The following is a 25,615-nucleotide window of genomic DNA, read 5'->3' as shown; positions in this document are numbered from 1 at the left end:
ATATGGCATGTCCCGGCAAATACGGAACAGTTGGCAACCCTATGTTCAAGTTCAACAGTGCGTGACAGGGAATGAGGAAAGGTGCAGCTGACTTATATTGTTTCCTCACGGCCCGGTAGCACCTGCTTTGCAGTCCGGTACCGGTCCGCAGCCCGGTGGTTGGGGACCACTGTTCTAGCCAGCCTCCCATGCAGGATCTTGTCAAAAACCTTACCAAACAATGTAAACCATGTATATATTTCTTAGTTACTTCCTTTAAAAAATAAGGGTTTGAGACAAAACCATACTGGCTCCTCCAAATTAGAACCAGCCTTCCCAAGTGAATATAAATTCTGCCCAACAACCTCCCTACCACTGAAAGGATCATCACACTGTGTACTGCTGGGTTTATTCCTATATTTCTTTTTGAATAAATGCATATTAGCCATCTTCAAATCTTTATTACCTGACACAAAGATAACAAAAACCCAAAAGATTATTGCCCAAGTCTTCCCCTGCTACTGCTGGGATAAATCCTGTCAGGCCCCTGGAATTCAATATGCAAATACATTTAAATCCTGATATAGACAAGTATCAGAATATCAGCATATTCTTCCCTTCCGATTCCACACTCTTTTCCCTGATGAAGATGGGAATTATTAAGTTAGGACCTGTTTGTATCCCAGACTCCACATTTAGATCATCTTTTTAGTCTTTGAGGGGACTTAAGTCTTTCCTTAACAACCCTTTTGCTTCCAATATACTTCTAAAAAGCTCTGGGATTCTCCTTAATTCTACCTGCCAGTCTTACAACTAGCCCATGCATCCTACCCACAAAACCATGGTCAGTGTGAAACATTAGGCATGTAATCCTTCTGCAATATGATAAAATAAACAACACGTTCTAGATCACCTCTATCTACTTAAAACACAGACTTTTGGTCAGGTTACTTCGACTTCTACATAAGAATACCTTAACTGTACTGATGATACCTGTCTTGGTCACTCCAACTGGTTGTACCTCCAAATTTTCTTTAGTACAGGTTGTTTCATGGACAGTGTTTTCAAGAGGTAGTCACTCACAGCTCTAGACAGACATCCCACCTCTCCCGGAAGTTCTGGAAATCTCCCACATATTGATAGCGGCTCCCTGACCCAGAAATATACAATATCCTGGAAATCGTTTTTTTTGAGAGGGAGAGCAAGCATCCTGATAGGTCTACTTAGCATGAAGAGAGACCAATCAGTTTTCTCTGTTGGTGGGCTTTGCAGTCGACCTCAAAAATAATGACAAGTGTTGTTCGCTGCACTGTTTGCAACAGTGATTTTTCTATTGCCCATGGTGGGTTAAGATATAAAAGACATGTTGAGGTGAGTTTAACAGGTGTCATTTGTTCATTAGCATAGCTATCGTTATTTAAACTAGCTGGCTAGCTGCTAAGGAGCTACTCTACTGATGCTGGCCTACGTGATGAGGCCAAACTCCCTGTAGACTTGCTTAAAAGTTGTAACAGAATTTAAAAAAAGACTCCATGATAATACAGGTACATATTTTAATGTCACATTTTCTGCATATACCCAACTTGGTTTACAGATTAGACAAAATCAATAAAATTACATACACCTTTGGAGGTCGACTTGGGGGGGGGGTAATATGGGGTTACGGGGGTGCTACCTCCCTGAAGTGAGTTTTTGTAGAGTGGGATGTCTATCTAGATGATGCAGTGAGAGAAAACTAGTATCTAAAAATGAACAAGCCAATGAGGACATAATTTTGAGTATTTCAGTCCTAATGGTTGAAAGGAGAGTACAGCTAGAGACCCCACAAATGCACTACAGTTGGCTCTGCTCTGCAGAAAGGAAGTCAAAAGAGTAACAGGTACTGGATACTCAATAATTGAGAGAACAAGACTAGCATTTCTAAGGCCACAGCCCTAGGTGGTGGTGGGGGAGGGATGGTAAACAGCCAGAATCCATAGTGGCAGTAGTGACGCAAGTCAAATGAACAAGACTTTAAAGTCAGATTTTGTACAGGTCGACCGTCACTAATCCGGCACCACTGGGACCTGAGGAGTGCCGGATTAGTGAAAATGCCGAATTACAGGTAGTCGGATTAGTGAAGGTTGACTGTATTTGGAAAAGAATGAGCGGTGATAATCTAATAAATCCAGTGAATATAGAAATAGGATGATGGTGTAGATGAGTGTTCATCTGCAGACATGGCACAGGGTTCCTGAGGACTAGACAGATCTTGGAAAGCTGCAATTACACTGGAGATGGATAGAGCCATTTACAAAGGTAATGCAGTTGAAATAATAATACAATTGTGGAAATGACGTTTGACAGAGGATCAGAGACTTAACTGTATGATTATAAGGAGCCTTGACAAGTGACCAGTTTTGATTCATCTCCATAGGCAGCTGGGTGAAAGGGGGCAGTCATTTAACTAATTACAAAAGATTAAAGGGGGAAGACAAGGAACATTTTTTTAAAATTCACCCACCAAGCCGTAATAATCTGGAATTCAACCGACTAACAGGGCGATAAACTTACGAGCCAACATTACTGGAATTGGAAGGAACGATTCAGCTTGGTAGCATTTTGGACCAGCATGATCACAAAGGTTAAATGATTTCATTCTGCATCAGTAAGTTTCAAGATTTAGCTCTGTGCTTGGCAAAACCAAAATACAGGTGTTCCCCGCTTTTCGAACCTTTGCTTTATGAAACCTCACTGTTACGAAAAAAGGCAGCATGTGCCCCAAGCAACCAAGCTCCTCCCCCCAGAACTGCATTCTAGCCGGCATTGCTTAAACATGTGCCTGTGAGCATCCATTTGCAAGATGAGCTCTAAGGTATCGGAAAAGCCTAGAAGAGCTCGTAAGGGTGTTACACTTAGCGTAAAACTAGACATAATTAAGCGTTTTGATCGTGGTGATCGAAGTAAGGACAAAGTGAGTTTGGCTTGTGGAAGTTGACGAAGATGATGTTGAAGAGGTTTTGGCATCACATGACCAAGAACTGATAGATGAAGAGCTGATGCAATTGGAAGAGAAAAGGGTAACAATCGAAATCGAATGCAGTAGCGAACGGACCAAAAGTGAAGTCGTCCAGGAACTGAATGTGAAGCAACTGCATGAGATTTTCACTGTAATGATTGCAGAAAAGTACGACTTTAATTTTGAAAGGGTACGTCGATTTAGGGCATATTTGCAAGATTGTTTGAGTGCTTACAAAAAACTGTATGATAGAAAAATGCGCCAGGCTAGCAGTCAAGCAAGCCTTCCACATCAGCCACAGCAGACGACGAAACTGGACCTTTGACATCAAGGCAGGCAGACATAAAAGGAGATGACCTGCCTGCCCTCATGGAAACAGATGACGGGATGACATCCCAGTGTCCTACCACCCCAACTCCCGGGCCACGGACAGATACCAATTCGCGGAGAACGTAGCGGTAGCCGGGAAGCACCCAACACACCTTTAAGAAAAAAAGCCGAAATAAACAAGCTAATTAATTAGGTGCCACCAGGCACAAAAATGTCAGCCCAAATCAGAGGCGATTGCCGATTGCATCGCCTCTAATCTGGGCCGACATTTACGTGCCGGGCGGCATCTAATTAAGTAGCTTGTTCTTTTTCTTAAAGATGTGCTGGGTGCGTCCCTGCCACCGCTGTACCCCTGCATGCTTTGCGGATCAGTATCGGTCAGCGGCCCGGAGGTTGGGACCACTACACCACCTCAACCTCTGATGACTCAGCCTAACGCACCATCGTCAGTGTGCTCAGCGCTGTCTTCTCGATTCCCGTAAATGATACTACACTGTACATACATTATTTCTACTTTATATAGGCTGTTATTTGGTATGATTTGGCAGCTTCATAGCTTAAAGGTTACTGGAGAGAGTGTTTCTGCCAAGAGCGCTTGCGTGAGGTTTTTGCTACGGAGAACAGTGCAGGCAATGATTGTAGAGAAGTATTTCTACTTTATATAGGCTGTGTATTTATCATATCATTCCTGCTTTTACTATATGTTACTGTTATTTTAGGTTTTGTGTGTTATTTGGCATGATTTGGTCGGTTATTTTTGGGTCTGCGAATGCTCACAAATTTTTCCCCATATAAATAAATGGTAATTGCTTCTTCGTTTCATGACCTTCCGGCTTACGAACTGTTTCATAGGAACGCTCTACCTTCGGATGGCGGGGGAAACCTGTACCAGGATTAATGAATGATAGGTTATAGATGTATTATTTCAGTGAATGTCGAGTAAACAAAGGTGGCATTGGCCAATCAGGCAACCATGGTGTGTTTGTCTGCACATTCACAACTAAGAATGATGCTCACATCTTATCTGTACAACACATCTTTAGTTTTTTCTCCTCCCAATACCTCAATCAGCAAGAATCACCTTATTTACACATTATTAATCCTTGCCTGTCTACTGCAACTGCCCATTGACCAACATATTCCTTATAGTACTTCAGAGCTTCACCCTTCTTTTAAAGCCCTTTCACTATATGTGTTCTCTCCTTCTAACCAACACTTACCTTGATTGCTGAGGCATTATTCCACCTCTGCTGTCACCCACACGTTTCATGCCAGGTCCATAGCCACCAGCAGAACCACCCCAACCTTCCCGCTGTGACCCTGAATCACGGCTGTGACGCTCTGGTCCTCCATGCCTTCCATCAGGATAATGCTGAAAGTTTTAATGTATATATTAAGCTATCTTTGCCCCTGAATGATTTACTTACATAATGTTTTGTGAATATTTTACTATTCCAATATAATTTTTAACAAGTGATGTAGTCAAAACAGAATAATTAACTAACCTCTGCCTCATTGGTGGGGAAGAAAAAAAAATCAGCACACGTGGTGTTCTTGATTAAACTGTATCTCAATTTCATTAATACAAGATCAGTGCCTCATCTTCAGCCCATCTTGTTCTACATGTTGCCCACTTTCTTTTCCTTTTAGTCCTTCCATTACAAGGACTGACAACATCACCTAAATTCCTTGTAAGTTTACAGAACTGAAAAATATTCTCCTTCCATTAAGTCTAAAAGAGGATGATTGCTATCTTCTGACAGATAGTTCTAACAAAAAATAACGGAACTTCTTTATACATCTCCTGTTAGTAATAATATACAAAATGCTCACAGGAGCACCCAACTTTCATGGATTGCTTCTAATAACTTTGTTCTGCATCTGACCTACTTTACTAGCCCGTTGATTATGTTTGCCTTCGAAATACAAGAATATTTAGTGACTAGTGGTGTTCTTCAGGAGTTAGTACTGGGACGGCTTTCCCCTCACAAATTATATGTCAATGATTTGGATGATGTAATTGATGGATTTGTGGCCAAGTTTGCTGATGATACAAAGTTAGGTGGCGGGACCAGAAGTGTATGGTCATACACCACGGTAAAAGCTCAAAGATTATTTTAGACCCCTTATTTCTGAAAAGATGTGCTTGCATCAGAGAGGATCCAAAAAAGGTTCACAAGAATGATCCTGTGTATGAGGGGTTTGTGATGGCTCTGGGCATGTATTTGCTGGAGTTTTTTTTTGGGGAGGGGGAGGAGGAGGAGGGAAGAGAATTAATTGAAACCTGCCAAATATTGAAAGACCTAGATAGACTAGACGTGGAGAGGACATTTCCTACAGCGGGAGAGTCCAGGACCAGAGGGCAGCACCTCAGAACTTTAGAAAAGACGGGGACAAATTTCTTTAGCCAGAGGATGGTTAAGTCTTAGAATTCATTTCCATTGTCAGCTGTGGAGGCATGGTAATTGGGTATATTTAAAGCAGAGGTTTGTAGGTTCTTGATTAGTAAGGGCATCAAAGATTATAGGGAAAAGGCAAAAGAATGGGGTTGAGGGGAATAGTGAATTGGCTGTGATGGAATGGTGGAGCAGACTTAATGGGCCAAATTGCCTTAATTCTGTTCTTCTCTTATGGTCTTATCTACAAAAGCCAAAATCGTCACACTGAGAGAATTAACCAAGATATAAATCTTATACTTTAAATATGCTCACTGATTTCAATGTCTGTAAATAACATCTACAAATACTTTACTGATTAATGGATTATTTTTGTATGAAGGCCCAAATTATACAGTATTACCTCTAAGACAGGAAAGGCATATTGTAAGAATTCTAACCACATACATGAAATTAAGTCCAAAAGCAAAATAATATTACCTGCCCATCTCTGTCACCAATTATGCCTCGGGAACTGTAATGAAAGAAACACAACATATCCAAAGAATTTAGGTAATTGCATATAAAAGTTGATTGCACTTCTGAAAAGCTAGAGAATTAATCTGACCTGTCACTATCTATTGGCCCAAAAAGGAACTTAAAACTTAGGTTTTACCAAGCAATTCTCCAAACTAACTTTTATCAGTTATTGAACTAGAATTCCACATGAACAGCTACCAAAAGGTAAAACCTTAAAACAATCAATTGTATTTGGTGTAAAAAGAAACGATACCAAATTAAATCAGCTAATTTTAGGGTTAAGGAGTGTTAGGAATGTGAAACTTCCAAATTTCTCCACTAGTGTAATATTTTTATTAATCAAATTAGCTTCCTATAGACAGGACACTAATTAATTCACTAATATTATCAATTCTATCAGCTCTATTTCAGAATATCAAAGGTGCTGAAATAAAATTGAGTTTTGGAGCTGTGCACATATACTCTCTGATAATTTATTAAACCGTGTTAGAGCTGCTACCACCAAAATAACAATGCTGCATAGGCACCCGTATGTGAAAAATCAGGCATTCTTTAATCAACAAAATCACGTTTGGCACAGCAGCTAAAAGCAGCAAACTAAGTATTTTTTCTTAGCTGCAATCAAAATCCTATTTCTTTTGGTACGGATTTTTCAGATCAAACGTTATATTACCGACAGAAGTTATTTAAAGAATCCTAGTTCTCCCATGAATTTTTACTGTTGGAGCAGGCTTCACATGCACATAATTAAGATTTCTTATTTGCTTTCAGATCAGTGCAATGTCCCAGGGAGTTAAGCTAAAAGCTAAAGACATTCAACCTTGGATACAAGATAATGTAACTTAACCAAAACTTCCACAAGCAATTCTGATTCATCAGCATTTCAAATATGCAGAACTTGAGCATAAAGTGGGGGGGAAAGAATACTAACTGCAGGGCTGTAGGCCAAAAGCCAAAACACAAGATCTTAAAAAAACTCATCTGGCATGGATATGGAAAGTCAAATTGCATGTTCAGTGCCACAAATTTCTAAGAGTGACCACAAAATCCAAATACTACACTAGGCAATCCAGTTCATCAGTTAAACTTGGTATTAACTCTTAAGAGGCAAGAACAAAACATTAATTTCAGACAAACTAAAAAATTACTCCCTACATGAAGGCAACTATGCAAACATTCAACATACATGCTTTATTATTACTGAATCCCAATGCCTAAACGCAGCATTTCACGACCTACAGTCCACAGACCCCTCAGTTAATAGGATGGATCCATGGCAAAAAAGGTTGGGAACCCATGGCCTAGACACATTTTATGAATAATAAATGCAGAAAAGCAGGTAAGACTTTTTCTTGCAACTGTAAGCATTTCAGATTTATTTGTGGCTTAAAACTCAGTTGATACCTAGAGTCGCGTCTGTCTGCCATTCTCTCAAGTTTCCAGTCCCCACGTGGTGGCCCTCTTCGTGGAGACTCACGCCGAGGACTGTGGTTGCGATGAGAACCGTGAACAAGGTGTCTATCGTGATCTCTACCAGCCTTGATTATGATCTCACGGCCACGGCTACCACCACGCCTTTCATGAAATCCTTCAGGCCTCTTGTCAAACCTTCCCCCAAAAGGCATTTCATCCCGACGTGGTGGACCACTATCTCTTCGTTCAAAGCGATCTATTCGCCTGAGGGAAAAATAAAATAAGCTATAAAACTCATTCTTTTTTAAAAAAAAATCAAAGTTAATCAAAAGCAGAGAAAAACACACGCCATACTAAGAGCACTAGCATTCACAGAGAATGAGGGCCAGAACACACTTTGAAACCACAGATAGATCCTGAACCAATTTAAAGGTAACTAGATCCTTTCACTATAATCTTTTGTGAAGTAATTACTGGCGGTAACTTCCTGCTGAATTCAAACAATTGATGCTGTAAACACAAGCAAAAATAAGCACAAGCAGTTGAAGAAACTCAGTGGGTCGTCAAACAGCTGATGTTTAGATAAAGATATTTTATCTGGACCAAGGGTGCACAGATTCCTTGCTTAATGATATTGGTCCATGGCATAAAAAAGGTTGGGAAACCCTGATCTAGACTGAAAGAGAGTAGAACAGGGACTCCCAACCTTTTTTAATGTCATGCACTCCCCCCGCCCCCCAAACCATTAACCAAAGGGTCCGTGGACCCAGGTTGGAAACCTCTGGAATAGAGGAAAGCTAGCCAATATAAAAAGAAGAGGGGGTGGGACAACTGCAAGCAAACTGTAGGTGAGGAGTCAACCAACAACAGCAGGCAATGGTGGAGGCAAATACAATAGAGGTATTTAAAAGGTTCTTAGAAAAGCATATGAATGTGCAGGGAATGGAGGGATATGGATGTTGTCTAGGCAGAAAAGATTAGTTCAGTTAGGTGTTTTGTTATTAACACTCAAGTTCCCTAATTCAACTTCATTTATGAATAATTCTCAAAATTTATGAACTAGACTTTCCTTAAAAGCAATCCAAAAAGCAATAATTAACATTTATTTACCCGTCATCCCATTGTCAACATAATTGCATACTATACTCTAATTCACAACATACCTGTCTATCTGCATATCCATAAATGCCCGACCTCGATCCCGACGGTCAAAATCACTGAACCGGTCTGGGCGGCCGAAATCTGACCCATGACTGCTGTATCTATTGTCACTGTCCAACGCCATACGTTTTTGATCAGGCCAATACTGATCATCTCGCCTATAAAGAGATCATCATTTGGATCATACACACACACAGAACTAGTAGCCAAAGCAGGGAGCAGAATTATGATTCAACATTTACCTATCGCTATCATACGGCCTTTTAAGACCACCACGGCGTTCATGTTCATAGCGCATTTGCTCCTGTTGACGCCGGAGTTCTTCTCTCTCTCTATTAATTCGCTCTTGTTCGCGCCTCCTTTCCTGTGCAGAAATAGGGAAATTACATATTTAGGGTTATATAAATGGACAGTACCAGCTTAGTTTAAGGTTACTGCAGCAAAAATGACCACCCCACATAAGCTAATTAATCAATTATACCAGAAAATGTGATACTGGTTCAGGGCTTTCCCAAAGCCATCTCACTGTAGACCCAGGGTTCTTTGTTGTATATATTAACTAGTCATTATTACATCAGTGCATTATATGAAACCATCATTGCAGCACACTTCATCAGGCATTAGTACATCGACCTCATATCCCAATACTTCAGGGAGTAATGCCAAGCACCCTGTCAAATAATGTTCTCCCAATAACAATCTAACGTTCCTTCAATATCCTTCAACATTTCCCTGATGCTAACTGCATGTGCTGAATAACTTATTTTATGCTAATATGCAACTTCTCTACCATTTGGTTCTTGAACCAAACAGCAAAACCCTAACAACTAGCTTAGCAACACCGTGAAAAATGTGTTTGTTCTATACCAAAATACGTTTTCTTTATTCTAACTGTGCCATTTCTTGGAAAAAACATTGCATATATTTGTTTTTTTCTGAATGTTGTTTATTTGATGCTACTACGTATTTTTCATCATACTTGTGCACGTGACATTTCCTCGAGACTGCCAGGTGTCACTCTGAATAACAAGTGAATCCTGACATTTGCATTTAATTCATAGAAGGCCCTTTAGCCAACTCATCCATGCTAACTAAGATGCCCACCTAAACTAGTCCTATTTGTCTGTTTGGCCCATGTGCCCTTACACCTTTCCTATCCATGTACCTAACCAAGTGCCTTAAGTTACTGTACCTGCTTCAACCATTTCCTCTGGCAATTTGTTCCATTCTGTGAGGAAGAATTTACTCCTCGTATTTTTATTAAAGCCTTCCCCCTCATCTTAAACCCATGTCCTCCAAGCCTCAATTCTCCAAACCAAGGAAAAGAAAAAATGTATACATTCATACTTTCTATGCCCCTTGTGATTTTATACACCTTCATACAATCACTCCCCAGTTTCCTACTCTTCAAAGGATGAAGCCCTAGCCTACCCAAGCAGTTGCTATAATGCAATCCACAGTCCTGTCAAAATCTTTGTAAATCTTTTCTTCACTCTTTCCAGCTTGATGGCATCTTTCCTATGGTAGAGTGCTCAAATAAACACAAAAACTCCAAATGGCTTCATCAACATTATTGCAATTGCAAAATGAACTTCCATTTTACCTGTTCTATTTGGATCCTCTCCCGTTCCAGTTTTTCACGTTCTAGCCGTTCCCTCTCCAGACGTCTTCTTTCAACTTCAAGTCGCTCTCGCTCCCGTTGGAGCAACTCCCGTTCTTGACGTTCTCGCATACGTTCCCTCTCCCATTTTTCCCGTTCCCTATTAAAGTAGATTTTAAAAGTCATTTTGAAATAAATCACACCAACCGGGGGGAAAAAACTTTCCCCTTACCAAAAGATGCAGAGAACGCTTCACTATCCTCACACTCGCCCTCATTAATTTCGAACCTGCCACTGCTATTTAATCCAACTACCACTGTATTTGGTTATAACCATTCCCAACAATTCACTTAGTGTGAACCATTGCATGACCTCAGTACTATATTTGATGCTACAGAACTTCAGTTTAGCAACTTCAATGCTGCTGCTTTGCCTCTGATGAAATTATCATTCACCAATTTTAGCCCATAAGACACGAGCACAATTAGGCCATTCAGCCCTCCGAGTCTGCCACCATTTCATGGTGGCTGATTATCTCTCTCAACCCCATTCCCCTGCCTTCTCCTGACACCTTGATTAGTCAAGAAACTATCAACCCCCATGTTAAATATATCCAATAACATAGCTTTCACAGCTGCTTGTGGCAATAAATCCCACAGATTCACCACCCTCTGGCAAAATAAATTCCTCCCCATCTCTGTTATAAATGGGGGGAACGTCAACTCAGACCATGAGAGGCCTGTGTCGGGTGTTATAAATGAACACCCCTCTACTCTGAGGCTGTACCCTCTCGTCCTAGACACCCACTATAGAAAACATCCTTATCACATCTGCTCTACCTAGGCCTTTCAATATTCGATAGAGTTCATTGATATCTCCCCTCATTCTTTTAAACTCCAGTGCGAATAGGAGTATATTTAAGAGATATTTAGATGGGCACATATATAGGAAAGGATTAAACACAGGCAAACGTAGCTCAGATAGATAACTTGGTTGGCACAGATGGGTCTGCTTCTATGCTGTACAACTCTAGGACTTCACTTACAGCTCAAGTTACCAGGATAAATGTAGAAATGCAACATACAATCTAAGCATATACTGATGTAATGTACTGAACCCATCAGTGAACCAAGCCTAGTGTGTATTCAGGCCAGTCAATGGTTTGGTGCAGTCAGTTTATATAGCATGGAGTACACTATGAAAGGATCATAACAAGGATCCAAACATAAATCCATGAGCCATGCGTTCAGTTGTATTTGTCAATTGGAAAAAATATTTTGTTTTTTAATCTCCTTAAAAATTATACAAGATTACAGATAGAAATTGAAAAAAAAACTAAGATTTAACTCACCTGCGCCTTTCAATCTCACGAATCTCCCGCTCACGTTGCCTCTGCCTCTCACGCTCCCGCTGCTCTTTAATCTTATCGAAGGACAATATGTCCTTTTTGTCCTTTTCTTTACTGTCTGACTTGCTGTCCAAGTTCTTTACAGACTATGTTAACAGAAAGATTTTCTCTTTAATTTAAGTTGAGCTGCTTAGAGCCTGGAGTAAGGGTATCCAGTGTTTACAAAAAAAAAGCACTGGTGCAGAGATCTACTAATAGAAGGGATAATTTATCCCACTTTTGGTCATGGTTGAACGTTTTAATTTGATAGTATCATTCACCAGACCCCTTCACTAAAGTAAACTGCATGAAAATACAGAACGTTTGGAATAGCATATGCCAGTGTTTAAATGAGATTGCAGAGGTTACAGTTGCAAGACAGCAGGACATGCTTAGAGACACTTATCAATGCACCAGTACTATCACATATTTGAAGAGTGAGCAAGTTTAGCTTAAGGCAAGCAAAAAAAGCGTGTTACAACTCTGCAGAGTGTGAAGTATCCAAAATAGGTTAGTTTGATCAATTTCTAGCAGCAATCAAGGTTTCCATTATATGAATGCTTTTATTCCCCACAAAACAATTCACAGATGCACTCTACTGAAAATTCTGATATTCTACTTCAGTAACCCAATCACCCTCCAGAAGAAACTGACCATTTAGAAAAAAACTGTTCTGGCTTTCATTTTACTGCTGCATACATATCATTCGGTTTGAATCTGCTCCATGCATCAACTGAAAACAGAATTGACTGAAACACAGAAGACCTACAGCACAATACAGGCCCTTCAGCCCATAATGTTGTGCCAAACACGTACTTACTTGAGGAATTACCTAGGGTTACCCAAAGCCCTCCATCTTTCTAAGCTCCACGTACCTATCCAGGAGTCTCTTAAAAGACCCTATTGTATCCGCCTCCAGCACAGTTGCTGGCAGGCCATTCCACGCACTCACCACTCTCTGCGTAAAAAAACTTAACCAACATCCCCTCTATACCTCCTTCCAAGCACCTTAAAACTGTGCCCTCTCACGCTAGCCATTTCAGCCCTGGGAAAAAGCCTCTGACTATCCACACGATCAATGCCTCTCATTATCTTGTACACCTCTATCAGGTCCCATCCTCCATTGCTCCAAGGAGAAAAGGCCGAGTTCACTCAACCTATTCTCATAAGGCATTCTCCCCAATACAGGCAACATCCTTGTAAATCTCCTCTGCACCGTTTCTATGGTTTCCACATCCTCCCCGTAGTGAGGTGATCAGAATGGAGCACAGTACTCGTGGGGTCTGACCAGTGTCTTCTACAGCTGTAATATTACCTCTTGGTTCTGGAACTCAATCCCACAGTTGATGAAGGCCAATACATCATACGCTTTAACTAGCCAACCTAAGCAGCAGTTTTGAGTGTCTTATGGACACGGTCCCCCTCTGATCCTCCACACTGCCAGGAGATTTACCATTAGTACCATATTCTGCCATCATATTATGACCTAGCAAGATGAACCACCTCATACTTATCTGGGTTGAACTCCATCTGTCACTCTCAGCTCAGTTTTGCATCCTCTCGATGTCCCGCTGTAACCTCTGACGGCCCTCCACACTATCCACAAGACCCCCAACCTTTGTGTCATTGGAAAATTTACTAATCCATCCCTCCACTTCCTCATCCAGGTCATTTATCAAAATCGTGAAGAGAAGGGGTCCCAGTGCAGATCCCTGAGGCACACCACTGGTCACTGATCTCCATGCAGAATATGACCCGTCCACAACCACTCTTTGCCTTCTGTGGGCAAGCCAATTCTGGATCCACAAAGCAAGGTCCCCTTGGATCCCATGCCTCCTTACTTTCTCAATAAGCCTTGCATGCGGTACCTTATCAAATGCCTTGCCAAAATCCATATACACTACATCTACTGCTCTACCTTCATCAATGTGTTTGGTCACAGCCACAAAAAATTCAATCAGCCTTGTAAGGCACGACCTACCTTTGACAAAGCCATGCTGACTATTCCTAATCATATTACGTCTTTCCAAATGTTCATAAATCCTGCCTGTCAGGATCTGCTCCATCAACTTACCAACCACTGAAGTAATACTCACTGGTCTATAATTTCCTGGGCTATCTCTACTCCCTTTCTTGAATAAGGGAACAACATCAGCAACCCTCCAATTGTCTGGAACCTCTCCCATCCCCATTGATGATGCTAAGATTGTTGCCAGAGAGTCAGCAATCTCTTCCCTCACCTCCCACTGTAGCCTGGGGTATATCTCGTCCAGTCCCAGTGTATTATCCGATTTGCTTTCTCAAAGCTCCAGCACATCCTCTTTCTTAATGTCTCTATGCTTGAGCTTTTCAGTCCGCTGCAAGTCATTCCTACAACCGCCAAGGTCCTTTTCTGTAGTGAATACTGAAGCGAAGTATTAAGTACCTCTGCTATCTCCTCTGGTTCCATACACACTTTTCTACAGTCACACTTGATTAGTCCTATTCTCTCATGTCTTATCCTCTTGCACTTCACATACTTGTAGAATGCCTTGGAGTTTTCCCTCAATCCTGTTCACCAAGGCTCTCTCATGGCCCCTTCTGTCTCTCCTAAATTCATTAAGCTCCTTACTAATAGCTTTATAATTTTCTATATCTCTAACATTAACTAGTTTTTTTTTAACCTTTTATAAGCTCTTCTTTTCTTCTTGACTAGATTTTCAACAGCTTCTGTACACCATGGCTCCTGTACCCTACCATGAGACTACCGTCTCAATGGAACGTACCTATGCAGAACACCACGCAAATATCCCCTGAACATTTGTCACATTTCTGCCATACATTTCCCTGAGAACATCTGTTTCCAATCTACGCTTCCAAGTTCCTGCCTGATGGCTTTATATTCTCCCTTACTCCAATTAAATGCTTTCCTAACTTGTCTGTTCCTATCCCTCTCCAATGCTACTGTAAAGGGGATAGACTTGTGATCACTATCGCCAAAATGCTCTCCCGCTGAGACCCTACACCTGACCAGGAGCATATCCCAATACCAGATGAAGTACAGACTCTCCGTCTTGTAGGCTTATCTACATATTGTGTCAGGAACCTTCTTGAACACACCTAACAAACTCCACCCCATCTTAACCCCTTGCTCTAGGGACATGCCAATCGATATTTGGGAAATTACAATCTCCCACCACACCAACCCTATCTGCTTCTCGATGTCCCCGTTACTACCGGGTGGTCTATTAAAAAAAAGTTATTGACCCCTTACTGTTCCTAACTTCCACCCAGACACCCTGTAGACAATCCTTCCATGACTACCTCCTTTTCTACAGCCGTGACAGTATCTCTGATCAGCAGTGCCACGCCCCCACTTCTTTTGCCTCCCTCCCTGTCTTTTCTTAAAGAGCTGAAGCCTGGCATTCTAAGTAGCCATTCCTGCCCCTGAGCCAACCAAGTCTCTGTAATGACCACAACATCATAGCTCCATTTACGGATCCACACTCTAAGCTCATCCGTTTTGTTCATGATACTCCTTGCATTAAAATAGACACATCTCAAACCATCAGTCTGAGCACATCCCTTCTCTATCACCTATTGTCCCTCTCACACTGTCTACAAGCTTTCTTGATATGCGAGCCAACCGCCCCTTCCTCCGTCTCTTCAGTTCAGTTCCCACCCCCCAGTGATTCTAGTTTAAACTCTCAACAGCCTTAGCAAACCTCCCCACCAGGATGTTGGTCCCCCTTGGATTCAAATGCAACCCGTCCTTTTTGTACAGGTCACTTCTGCCCGAAGAGGTCCCAGCGATCCAGAAGTCTGAATCCCTGCCCCCTGCTCAAATCCCTCAGCCACGTATTTATCCTCCACCTCACTCTATTCCTATATGCACTGTCGCGTGGCACAGGCAGTAACCTCGAGATAACCTATCTTTGAGGACCTGTTTCTCAACTGCCTTCCTAACTCCATGTTGTCTGTTTTCAGGACCTTCTCCCTTTTCCTATCTATGTACAACCTCTGGCTGTTTACCTTCCTACTTCAGGATGTCGTGATCACGATCAGAAACATCCCAGACCCTGGCACCTGTGAGGCAACCTACCATCTGTGCTTCTTTCCTGCGTCCAGAGAATCAACTGTCTGACCCCCTAACTAGAGAATTCCTTATTGTTGCTGCCATCCTCTTCCTTTATCTACCCTTCTGAGCCACAGGGCCAGACTCTGTGCCACAAGGGCAGCCACTGTCGCTTCCTCCAAATAGGCTGTCCCTCTCAACAGTACTCAAACATGAGTATTTATTGTTAAGGGGGCAAGCCTCTTGTAGCTGACTCCTGCCCTTCCCTCTCCTGACTGTAACCCACTTATCTGTCTTCCGAGACCCCGGTGTGACTATTACTGCCCCCCTATCACCTCCTCACTTTCCCAGACCAGACAAAGGTCACTGAGCTGTAGCTCGATGTACCTGACACAAATGTGGCCGCCCAGGAGGCTGGGAGACTGGATTAATAGCAGATCCAAAGCCAATGGTACATTAAAATAGTATTGCTTTTCCCATTTCAGTTTAACACAATTTTCTCCCTGGAGCATTTTACTTAATTTTAATTGCCTGGGACAAAATACTTCAGGCAGCTTCACCAAGCTACAGAACTGTCTATTTTGTGGCACTACATGAAGAACTTACTGACTCATCTTTGGATTTTGTTTTCACACTGATGACTGGTTCGCCTTTAGATTCATCCATTACGACTATTCTTTCAGAACCACGACTTCCTGAAAGCATAAAGCAAATGCTTAAACACTTTATAATACTAGAGGCATTTTACTTTGTCAGAATCATGTGCAAAAGTAACTTAAATTAAAAAAACTGAAATTCTGACCCAGATGTGTACTTCAAAACTAAATTCTTAAATCAGCTAACCAAACCTAAGTAGCAAATATTATCGAAGAAAGATTAAATCGTATTTGGAGCATTTTGAATTTCTTCAATTTAACTCTTTCTGCAGCGCTTAGGATCATGGGATCAGTTACTTGTGGTGAGTAGTGATGACACATTTAAAAAGTGAACAGACCTGTCAGGATTTCTGCAAAGTCTGAAATCGTTTGGGTCATTAGGTGCTTGGCAAGGGCCAATATAACAAAATCAGGTTGGAGTGGAGTGACCATTGTGTGCTTGCACAGAGTTAGAGTGAGGAACAGTGGCTTTGGTTCAAGAGTCTTCAGCCATGAGAGGTGATTTGATATAGGTGCACATGATAAGGGGCATACACAAGAGTGCACAGCCAGAGATACAATCCTGCCCCCCCCCCACCAACAATGGAAATGGCCAATACGAGGGGGCAAAATGTCAAGGTGATTGGAAAGAAGTATAGGAAGATGTCAAAGGTATGTTTTGTTTTATACATAGTGGTGGTTGTGTGGAATACACTACCAGGGATGGAGGTAGAAGCAGACAGACAATTAAGAGAATCTTAGGCACGTGATGGATGAAAGGAAAATGGAGGGCTATGTAGTAGGGAAGGATTAGATAAACCTTAAGGGCCTGTGTTGTGCTGTTCATTCTTGGCATCTTACCTGATCTGCTTCCATCAGCGCGCGAGGATCCAGATTTCCGTTCAGCTTTAAAATCTTTTTTATCATCCCTCTTTTCATCCTTGGGCTCTTTCTTTTTATCATCCAATTTCTTTGAATCATCTTTTTTATCATTTTTCCCACAACTTGATCTAAAGTACAATTGGATTAATCAAAAGGATTTCATCAAGTCAATTGATATACATGGTCAATAGGTTTCAGAGCTGCTTTCTATTTTCCAGCGATTTTTTCCCCCTTACATATATTTTTCCTAGTATCAACTTGCAGGCCTGTCAAACACTTGAATGTTACTTAATGTGCAATAGGTTGCTTCAGATTCTAATTACTGGAGTTAAGAAAAAAACTAACAACCTTCCAGGTGTGAAAGAATTTCCTCACATCATTCTATATTAGTAGAGCTATTCTTGAAATACACGGAATATACTCAATTTCCTTTAACACTTGATTATGAAGTTTGATATTTAAGTGCAACACATGGGAAATGTTGTATTGCCAAGAAATCAACCTTCAGACTGAGTATTAAATGGCGTAAAGAAAATTGTCTCACAAATGGGTACTTCTCCTTATGTTAACCTTATGATTATTGAGAACTATAATTTTACTTTATTTTTATTCAAATATAGCACAACAGTCCCTTCCAGCCCAATGAGCACACACTGCTGATTAGACCCATATGAGCAACTAACTTACTAACCCATATATCTTTAGAGTGTGGGAGGAAACTTAGAGCATCCAGAGGAAGCTTTTGGAAGATGGCGCCAGCAAACAATATGACCAAGGGTGACATCTTTCCAAAAGTTCACAAAACTTCTTTCACATCTTCTTTCTCATTCAAATATGATTCTGCTATTGTTGGAGTCTGTCATCTACATTTTGGGGGTGTGTTTTGAGGGACTGAGCAATCTGGCTCTTTGAAGCCTCCGAGGGTATTTGATCAGGTTTGGAGCCAAGTGTGCAGCCTCACGGCCAACAAACTTGAAGATAGGGCACGAGCCCATGATCGACTCCATTTCTCGTCAATTAAAGCACCAATGAAGACTGAAATCATCAGGGCAAGTGGGTATTCAGCGCCGTCTACCAGCCCCTCACTTGCTGGTGTCTGCATGTGACACTGAGCTCCAATGGTCTCTGCCTACCCTGTTGCTGTCGGAGGATGGTACTGGGCAAGGTTTAATCAATGTAGTTATGGGTTGGATTCTGTAGTTCATGTTATGATGTGTATCTGGTCGCTTCTACTTTTGTTGCTATTTTGCGCAACTTTGGATTGTTACAGATAACATGTAAGACAGCACTAGATTGAACACAGCTGAACTGACCTGTACATGCCTGTCTTATACTGTTTATTGCATTTTTTTGCAGCTTGTGTGATTTAGAAACATAGAAAACCTACAGCACAATACAGGCCCTTCTGCCCACAAAGTTGTGCCCAACATGCCCCTACCTCAGAAATTACTAGGCTTACCTATAGCCCTTTATCTTTCTAAGCTCCATGTACCTATCCAAAAGTCTCTTAAAAGATCTGTTTCTTTTTGCATATGGTCGGTGTTGGGGGTGGAGGGGTGTTTGATGTTTTACTTTTAACAAGCTCCATAGTTCTGTTTTGTGGCTGTCCATCCATCGGAAGACAAATCTCAGGGTTGTATACTACATACACACTTTGATTATGAATTTATTTTGAACTTTGAAACCCACGTGGTCACAGGGGAAGAACTCCTTACAGAACCCAATTCAAATGCTGACAACACACAACTGAAATTTGCCATCACAACTAGAACATACTGAAATCTATAATTTTAATCATGTTTTCCATTAAAAACAAGACTTGCCTATGCTTGAAGAATACCACATACTATCCATTGAGTAACTTGATTCATTGTCTGCTTACATGACTACCTTGTTGTTCACTCAATGGACATAGGGCATCATGTGAGTTTTCCTATTTAGCCAAATTTCACCAGTACCCTCCTCCCTGTGGAAATATGTTTGCAATAATAAAGACACCAGTGTAGATGACCAACCTATTTACGGTCTACATGTCAGAAGCACATGTAACAAGGTTCAAATTAACACCAAACCACCAAGAACAGCATTGAGTAGTAAAACAGGCAATTAACAAAACACAATCAACAGAAATTTAATTAATTGTAATTTGATGAAATGAGAATAGAAGTACAGCAGTCACAGTTAAATCTGAATAAAATATAAGCTGTTTCAGAAATAAGACCAATAAATAAGACGAAGTAAAATTGGCAACAACATATTTTAAAACAATAAATTTACAACACTAATACATAATTAAGGACTAAAAAATAACTCACAGGAATGTCCAATACCTGGGGTGCAAGCCCCATGCTTTGAAGTCAAAAAACTATGACCAGATAACAGACGCAAATGAGTAAAGAATCAGGTAAAAAGGTAAACACAGGCTGAGAAGTTAATGGGGAATATGGAAACATAAAGAATGAAACGAATATTTTGTCTACATCCTCAAAATAAAAGATATAAAGGTAGTAATCTGGAATGAGCCTGTGACATTAGTTTTCATTGCTACCTTCAACCAGGGTACAGAAAATATCGAAGGTTTATTAGTGACAGAATGACCAAGGGGCTGATTGTTGACTTCAAAAGGAAAAACCGCAAGTTCATGAGCCAATCCTCATCAGGGGATAGATGTGGAGAGGATCAGCACCTTTAAATACCCCAGTGTTATCATTTCAGCTCGCCGACTCAATTATGAAGAAAGCACAGCAGTGCCTCCCCTCTGCTTTCTTAGAAGTTTGCAAAGGCTCAGCATGTCATCTAAAACTCTGACCAACTTCTATAGATGTGAGGTGGAGAGTATACTGACCAGCTGCATTACAGCCTGATATGGAAAGACCAATACCCTTGAATGGAAAAGCCTACAAAGAGTAGTGGATACGATCCAGTCCATCATGGGCAAAAGCTCTCAGCACCATTAAGCACATAGCACTGTCGCAGAGGAGCAGCATCCATCAAGGATCTCCACCACCCAGGCTATACCCTTTTCTTGCTGCTCCTGTCAGGAAGGTATTCAGACCACCAGTTCCCAGAAAGTTATTACCCCTCAACCATCACGTTCTTGAACCCATCACTGAACTACTCCCACAACCTATCGACTCACCTTCAAGGACTCATCTCATGTTCTCAACATTTACTTGTTGAGAACTTACTTATCTACCCATTTATTTAGCTTCTTTTTTTATATTTGCACAGTTTGTTGTTGTTTGCACATTGGTTGGTTGTCAATCTTGTGTGCGGGTCTTTCATTGATTCTATTGTGTTTCTTGGATTTATTGTGAATTCCCACAACAGAATGAATCTCAGGGTTGTAAATGGTGACACATGTACCTTGACCTTTTTGGATTAAAGAGTAGATGCTGAACGACTGCCTAAATTCTTGAACTGGGGATGCACGTAGTCATGTTTACAAAATATTAACAAACTTGTTTGATATTGGTTGTGGAATGTAGCTATGAGTTAGGTGCTGCACACTTTTTAAACCAACTTCCTTGTAGATTTCTAGCAAAGGAAGTAAATTCACACAAAATGTAGTCTTATCCTACCATTTTTGTTAAACTTTGATAAAACGACAACTTATTTTATCGAAGCATATAGTTTTCCCCAAGTAATCTACACAATGCTAAGAACTGTATTTACAGGATATACAAGGATATGAACTTTTGGACAGTTCTTGTAACAGTCTTTAATGCTATCAGGTCAGTCTTGTCTCTTGCGTAGCCACAAAACATTTAGTGATATGCTATACTATCAAATTAAGCAGCTTTAATTCTCCCTCAGGCAAAGGGTTTTCCAAGAGCCCTGTGGAAAAGAACTGCAATAATTGAAAGGCTAAAAAAAATGCAAATTTGGACAAAGCTTTATTATACTGCATTATAGCATTTCAAAGTTACATCCCATGGAGGTATAGTTTGTCTAAAATAAAATAATTAATCCTAATATACAAGCTATCAAGGATGTTGAATTCAAGACAGAATTCGATATAATCAAGACATAATTAAATTCAAATCCTTAAATTTCTTCCCTCAGCAGCAATCTCAGATAATTATAAGACAAAGGAGACACAGGAGCCCATTCAGCACATCAAGTCTGCTCCACCATCAATCACAGCTGACTTATTTTTCCTCTCAGCCCGTTCTCCTGCCTTCTCCCTGTAATCTTTGACATCTTTATCAATCACAGGCCATTCAACTCACTAATGCTTTGCAAAAAAGGCTCTAAATTTTTACCAGTGTATCTTATTCTATAGTCAAGACCAAAGAACTGTTATTGGGGTATTTTTCCTGTAGGCTGTCAAGCATAGCACATCACTCTGACATCGGACCACATATGAAAAGTTAAATTTTAAACACTGCACATCCAACTCATAAGATGAGAATGATCTTCCTTCCCATCTGTACCTTTAGTAAAATATCAGAGTACCAAATCAGGAAGACTTTGCACCACGTTAATAAGGTGCAACTGAATATTTACGAAGCAATGTTTGTGCAACCTGGTGATAATAACCCACCTAAAGAGATCTTATAAATCACTTACTATTTCATAGTGGGCAAGGCCTTTATATTAAGAAATTATACTTCTATATTATAAAGCCATAGAAAAGCTACAGCACAGAAACAGGCCTTTTGGCTCTTCTTGGCTGTGCCGAACTATTTTCTGCCTAGTCCCATTGACCTGCACACAGACCATATCCCTCCATACACCTCCCATACATGTATCTGTCCAATTTATTCTTAAATGTTAAAAAAGAACCTGCATTTACCACCTCCTCTGGCAGCTCATTCCATACTCCCACCACTCTCTATGTGAGCAACATACATCAAAGTTGCTGGTGAACGCAGCAGGCCAAGCAGCATCTATAGGAAGAGGCGCAGTCGACGTTTCAGGCCGAGACCCTTCGTCAGGACTAACTGAAGGAAGAGTGAGTAAGGGATTTGAAAGCTGGAGGGGGAGGGGGAGATTCACTCTCTATGTGAAGAAGCCTCCCCCAATATTCCCCTTAAACTTTCCCCCCCTCACCCTTAACCCATGTTCTCTGTTTTTTTTTTCTCCCCTTGCCTCAGTGGAAAAAGCCTGCTTGCATTCACTCTATCTATACCCATCATAATTTTACATACCTGTATCAAATCTCCCCTCATTCTTCTACGCTTCAGGGAATAAAGTCCTAACCTATTCAACCTTTCTCTGTAACTCAGTTTCTCAAGTCCCAGCAACATCCTTGTAAACCTTCTCTGCACTCTTTCAACTTTATTAATATGCTTCCTGTAATTTGGTAACCAAAACTGCACACAATACTCCAGATTCAGCCTCGCCAATGTCTTATACAACAACATTCCAGCTCTTACACTCAATACTTTGATTAATAAAGGCCAATGTACCAAAGGCTCTCTTTACGACGCTATGTACTTTTGACGCCACTTTTAGGGAATTTTGTATCTGTATTCCCAGATCCCTCTGTTCTACTGCACTCCTCAGTGCCTTACCATTAACCCTATATGTTCTACCTTGGTTTGTCCTTCCTAAGCGCAATACCTCACACTTGTCTGTATTAAACTCCATCTGCCATTTTTCAGCCCATTTTTCCAGCTGGTCCAAGTCCCTCTGCAGTATTATAATATTATATTATAAATTAGAAATTATACGATCTATCACACTGATCAAATCTGCTTTATTACCAACATTTAACAAAAGTATACAATTTCACAAACTACCTGAACAATATTTTAAATAAATTTGCAATTAAAACCAACCTGTCAGTTTTGGAATCTGCAGAATGACGCCTATCACTGCTGAGTTCTCGGCTGGATGCTGACTTGGGATCCTTTTTCGAATCATCCTTCTTATCTGGTTTCTTACCTGATGGCTCATTTTTAGCCTGAAAAAAAGTCAAAATAACTATCAACAACCTCAACATAAAACCATTACAACTCATTTCTGATTAGCTGGAACCTCAAGCACCGATTACTAACCATAATGAAGGTTCCTTCCACATACATGATCCTGTGCTGACTTGCACACAATTCTACTTTTAGTTAATAAAAATGGGTCATGTTTACCAGGCAACGGCAGCATTCATAGCTCAGATTCTCAACACCTACTGCATACTGTCTTGAACTCTTAAAAATCAGATGGAAGCCCAGGAAGGGAGAGGGTATTTTAATCATTCCACATGCAGTCAGGGTATACGTGATCCAAAACTAGAACGTAGAGTCTTCATACTTTGTTAATACAAACCAAGAGAACAAAGGTCCTCCTGTGGCATGCACAGCTGCTCAGGCTGACGAGTTTACAGAGGACCGACAGACTTGAATTAATCCATCAAAATCCACAACTCAGGCAGGATTCACAGCAGTATGTGCATCTGCTTACTAGTAATCAATGAGATTGCTGAAGGAACTAGTGTGCCTTATGAAGTGGCTTAATCAGCCTTAAGTGATCACAATATCATTGTCATTTTACTTTTTTTGCTCAAGATTCCAGCATTTGCAATGTTTTGTCTTCATTTTCTCGAAGGATTCTAGCCTTTATTCTCAGATACACGGTTAAATTTTAAACACATTTGTAACTCAGGTATCTTGCCCATTAAATTCCCTTAAACTCTAGCTTTATGAGTGCTGATGGGGATTAATCAGAAGTACCAAACTGCTTTTTTTCTTACAGCTACTGATGGATCAATTGTTTAAATACTGTATTTACTGTTTTATTTTAGTCATGAATTTATCCTATGCCATTTTACACTCACCTTCTCTACAGAGATCATTCGCCCATGCAGCTCTGTTCTATGCAAATTGCCAATACATTTTGTTGCCTCCTCGCTGGTTGACATGGTCACAAATCCATAGCAACGTGCTCCTGGACTACGAGCATTAGTCACAACTTTTGCACCAACCACCTGGATAGAAGCAGCATTATTTAAAGTGAATTTAATTTTTAAAAAAATGCAAAATATAAAAAGTCAGTTCTCACGGCGACTGAGTGGCACAAATGCTAATAAGTATTTGCCAGCTAATACCTGGAATAAGAGTCTATCCATGAAGTAATCCAGTTAGGTATCAAACTGAATTATGTGTCTAAGCACTTGGTCTACATGACATTCAGAAAAGTATAGCAACTTCACAATGGGCATCATGAATAGACATTCTCAAAATTTTATGTTCATTTACACCTCTGAATGGATAATAATCTCAATAGTCAATAGTTTCAACTTTGTTTAAAAATAAAGATCTGGATTGGACATTTTCTCACCACCGCATTCCCAGGTGGTTACTCCTGAATATCTGAAGATCTATGAAATTACTTCAATACCATGATACTCACAAAATCGCATGCTGAAGTACGTCCTGAGATTCAGAGATGAATAGCATCCAAAGGTTTCACGCAGGTTAACATAAATTACATACAGGTCAGAAAACAAGCTGCTGACTTACCGATAATGTAATAGGTGGTGGTTAAAGACAGAAAGCTACTGTTCTTGGAATTTCTATCTCAAATTTCTTGACTCCCTTGGATGTAAGTACTGCAATAAGCTAGTTTATCCTATATGAATCTGGATAAAATAACAATGCATCTTCGGGCACTCTTGAAATATTGTCTACAGATAGAAATTGCGGTTGGAAAATGTTTTGCAAACAAACCATACCACTAAACACCATCTAACAACAGCGCAAAAATAGTTTTGTCAAACAGCTGGAAGGAATGCAAGCTGTGAAGAGCATGCAAAGCAATTCTAATATGACTCAGACAAGTTGGTTGAGCAGACAAACACATGGCAATTGTAACTTAACTTTGCTAAATTTGAGGTTATCCACTGTGATTCTAACAGCAGGAAGTCAAATTATCCAAGATAGAGACAAGGGACAATGTAATGAGACTTGAACATCTGTCACTGAAAACCAGCAACACACATGCAGGAAAGAAAATCAAAGTTTGCCTCCATTGCAACTGGCTGCAAGTACTGAATCAAGAATCAGGTTTACTATCACCGACATACGTTGTGAAATTTGCTTACTTTGCAGCAGCAGTACAATGCAACATAAAAGACAAAGAAACTGAATTACAGTATTTATGTATCGAATAGGTAGTGCAAAAATAGAAATTAAAGTAAGTAGTGAGGTCGTGTTCATGGGTTCAATGTCCATTCAGAAATCAGTTAGCAGAGGGCAAGAAGCTGTTCTGAATCAATGAGCGTGTGCCTTCAGGCTTCTGTACCTCCTCCCTGATGGTAG

General features: G+C 40.5%; 1 protein-coding gene across 4 annotated transcripts in view; it reads right to left on the bottom strand.

The window, feature by feature from the left end:
• safb (scaffold attachment factor B) overlaps positions 1-25,615 on the bottom strand; it is a 52,202-nt gene that overhangs the window by 8,936 nt on the left and 17,651 nt on the right. For all 4 annotated transcript variants that reach the window (XR_010015984.1, XM_063032380.1, XM_063032382.1 and 1 more), the window contains 11 exons: positions 24,133-24,282; positions 23,141-23,265; positions 17,334-17,482; positions 16,444-16,532; positions 11,748-11,890; positions 10,400-10,556; positions 9,039-9,160; positions 8,799-8,954; positions 7,627-7,899; positions 6,184-6,217; positions 4,528-4,679 (listed from right to left, as the gene is read on the bottom strand). Coding sequence is in view for 3 of the 4 variants with exons in the window: in XM_063032380.1 (XP_062888450.1) it covers positions 4,528-4,679; positions 6,184-6,217; positions 7,627-7,899; positions 8,799-8,954; positions 9,039-9,160; positions 10,400-10,556; positions 11,748-11,890; positions 16,444-16,532; positions 17,334-17,482; positions 23,141-23,265; positions 24,133-24,282 (1,550 nt within the window). In the remaining variant the exon portion in view is untranslated. The remainder of the gene's footprint in view (positions 1-4,527; positions 4,680-6,183; positions 6,218-7,626; positions 7,900-8,798; positions 8,955-9,038; positions 9,161-10,399; positions 10,557-11,747; positions 11,891-16,443; positions 16,533-17,333; positions 17,483-23,140; positions 23,266-24,132; positions 24,283-25,615) is intronic.

The sequence above is a fragment of the Mobula hypostoma genome, chromosome 24 (assembly GCF_963921235.1).
Source record: "Mobula hypostoma chromosome 24, sMobHyp1.1, whole genome shotgun sequence".
Classification (NCBI taxonomy): Eukaryota; Metazoa; Chordata; class Chondrichthyes; order Myliobatiformes; family Myliobatidae; genus Mobula; species Mobula hypostoma.
This window is presented reverse-complemented; position numbering and strand designations above follow the sequence as displayed.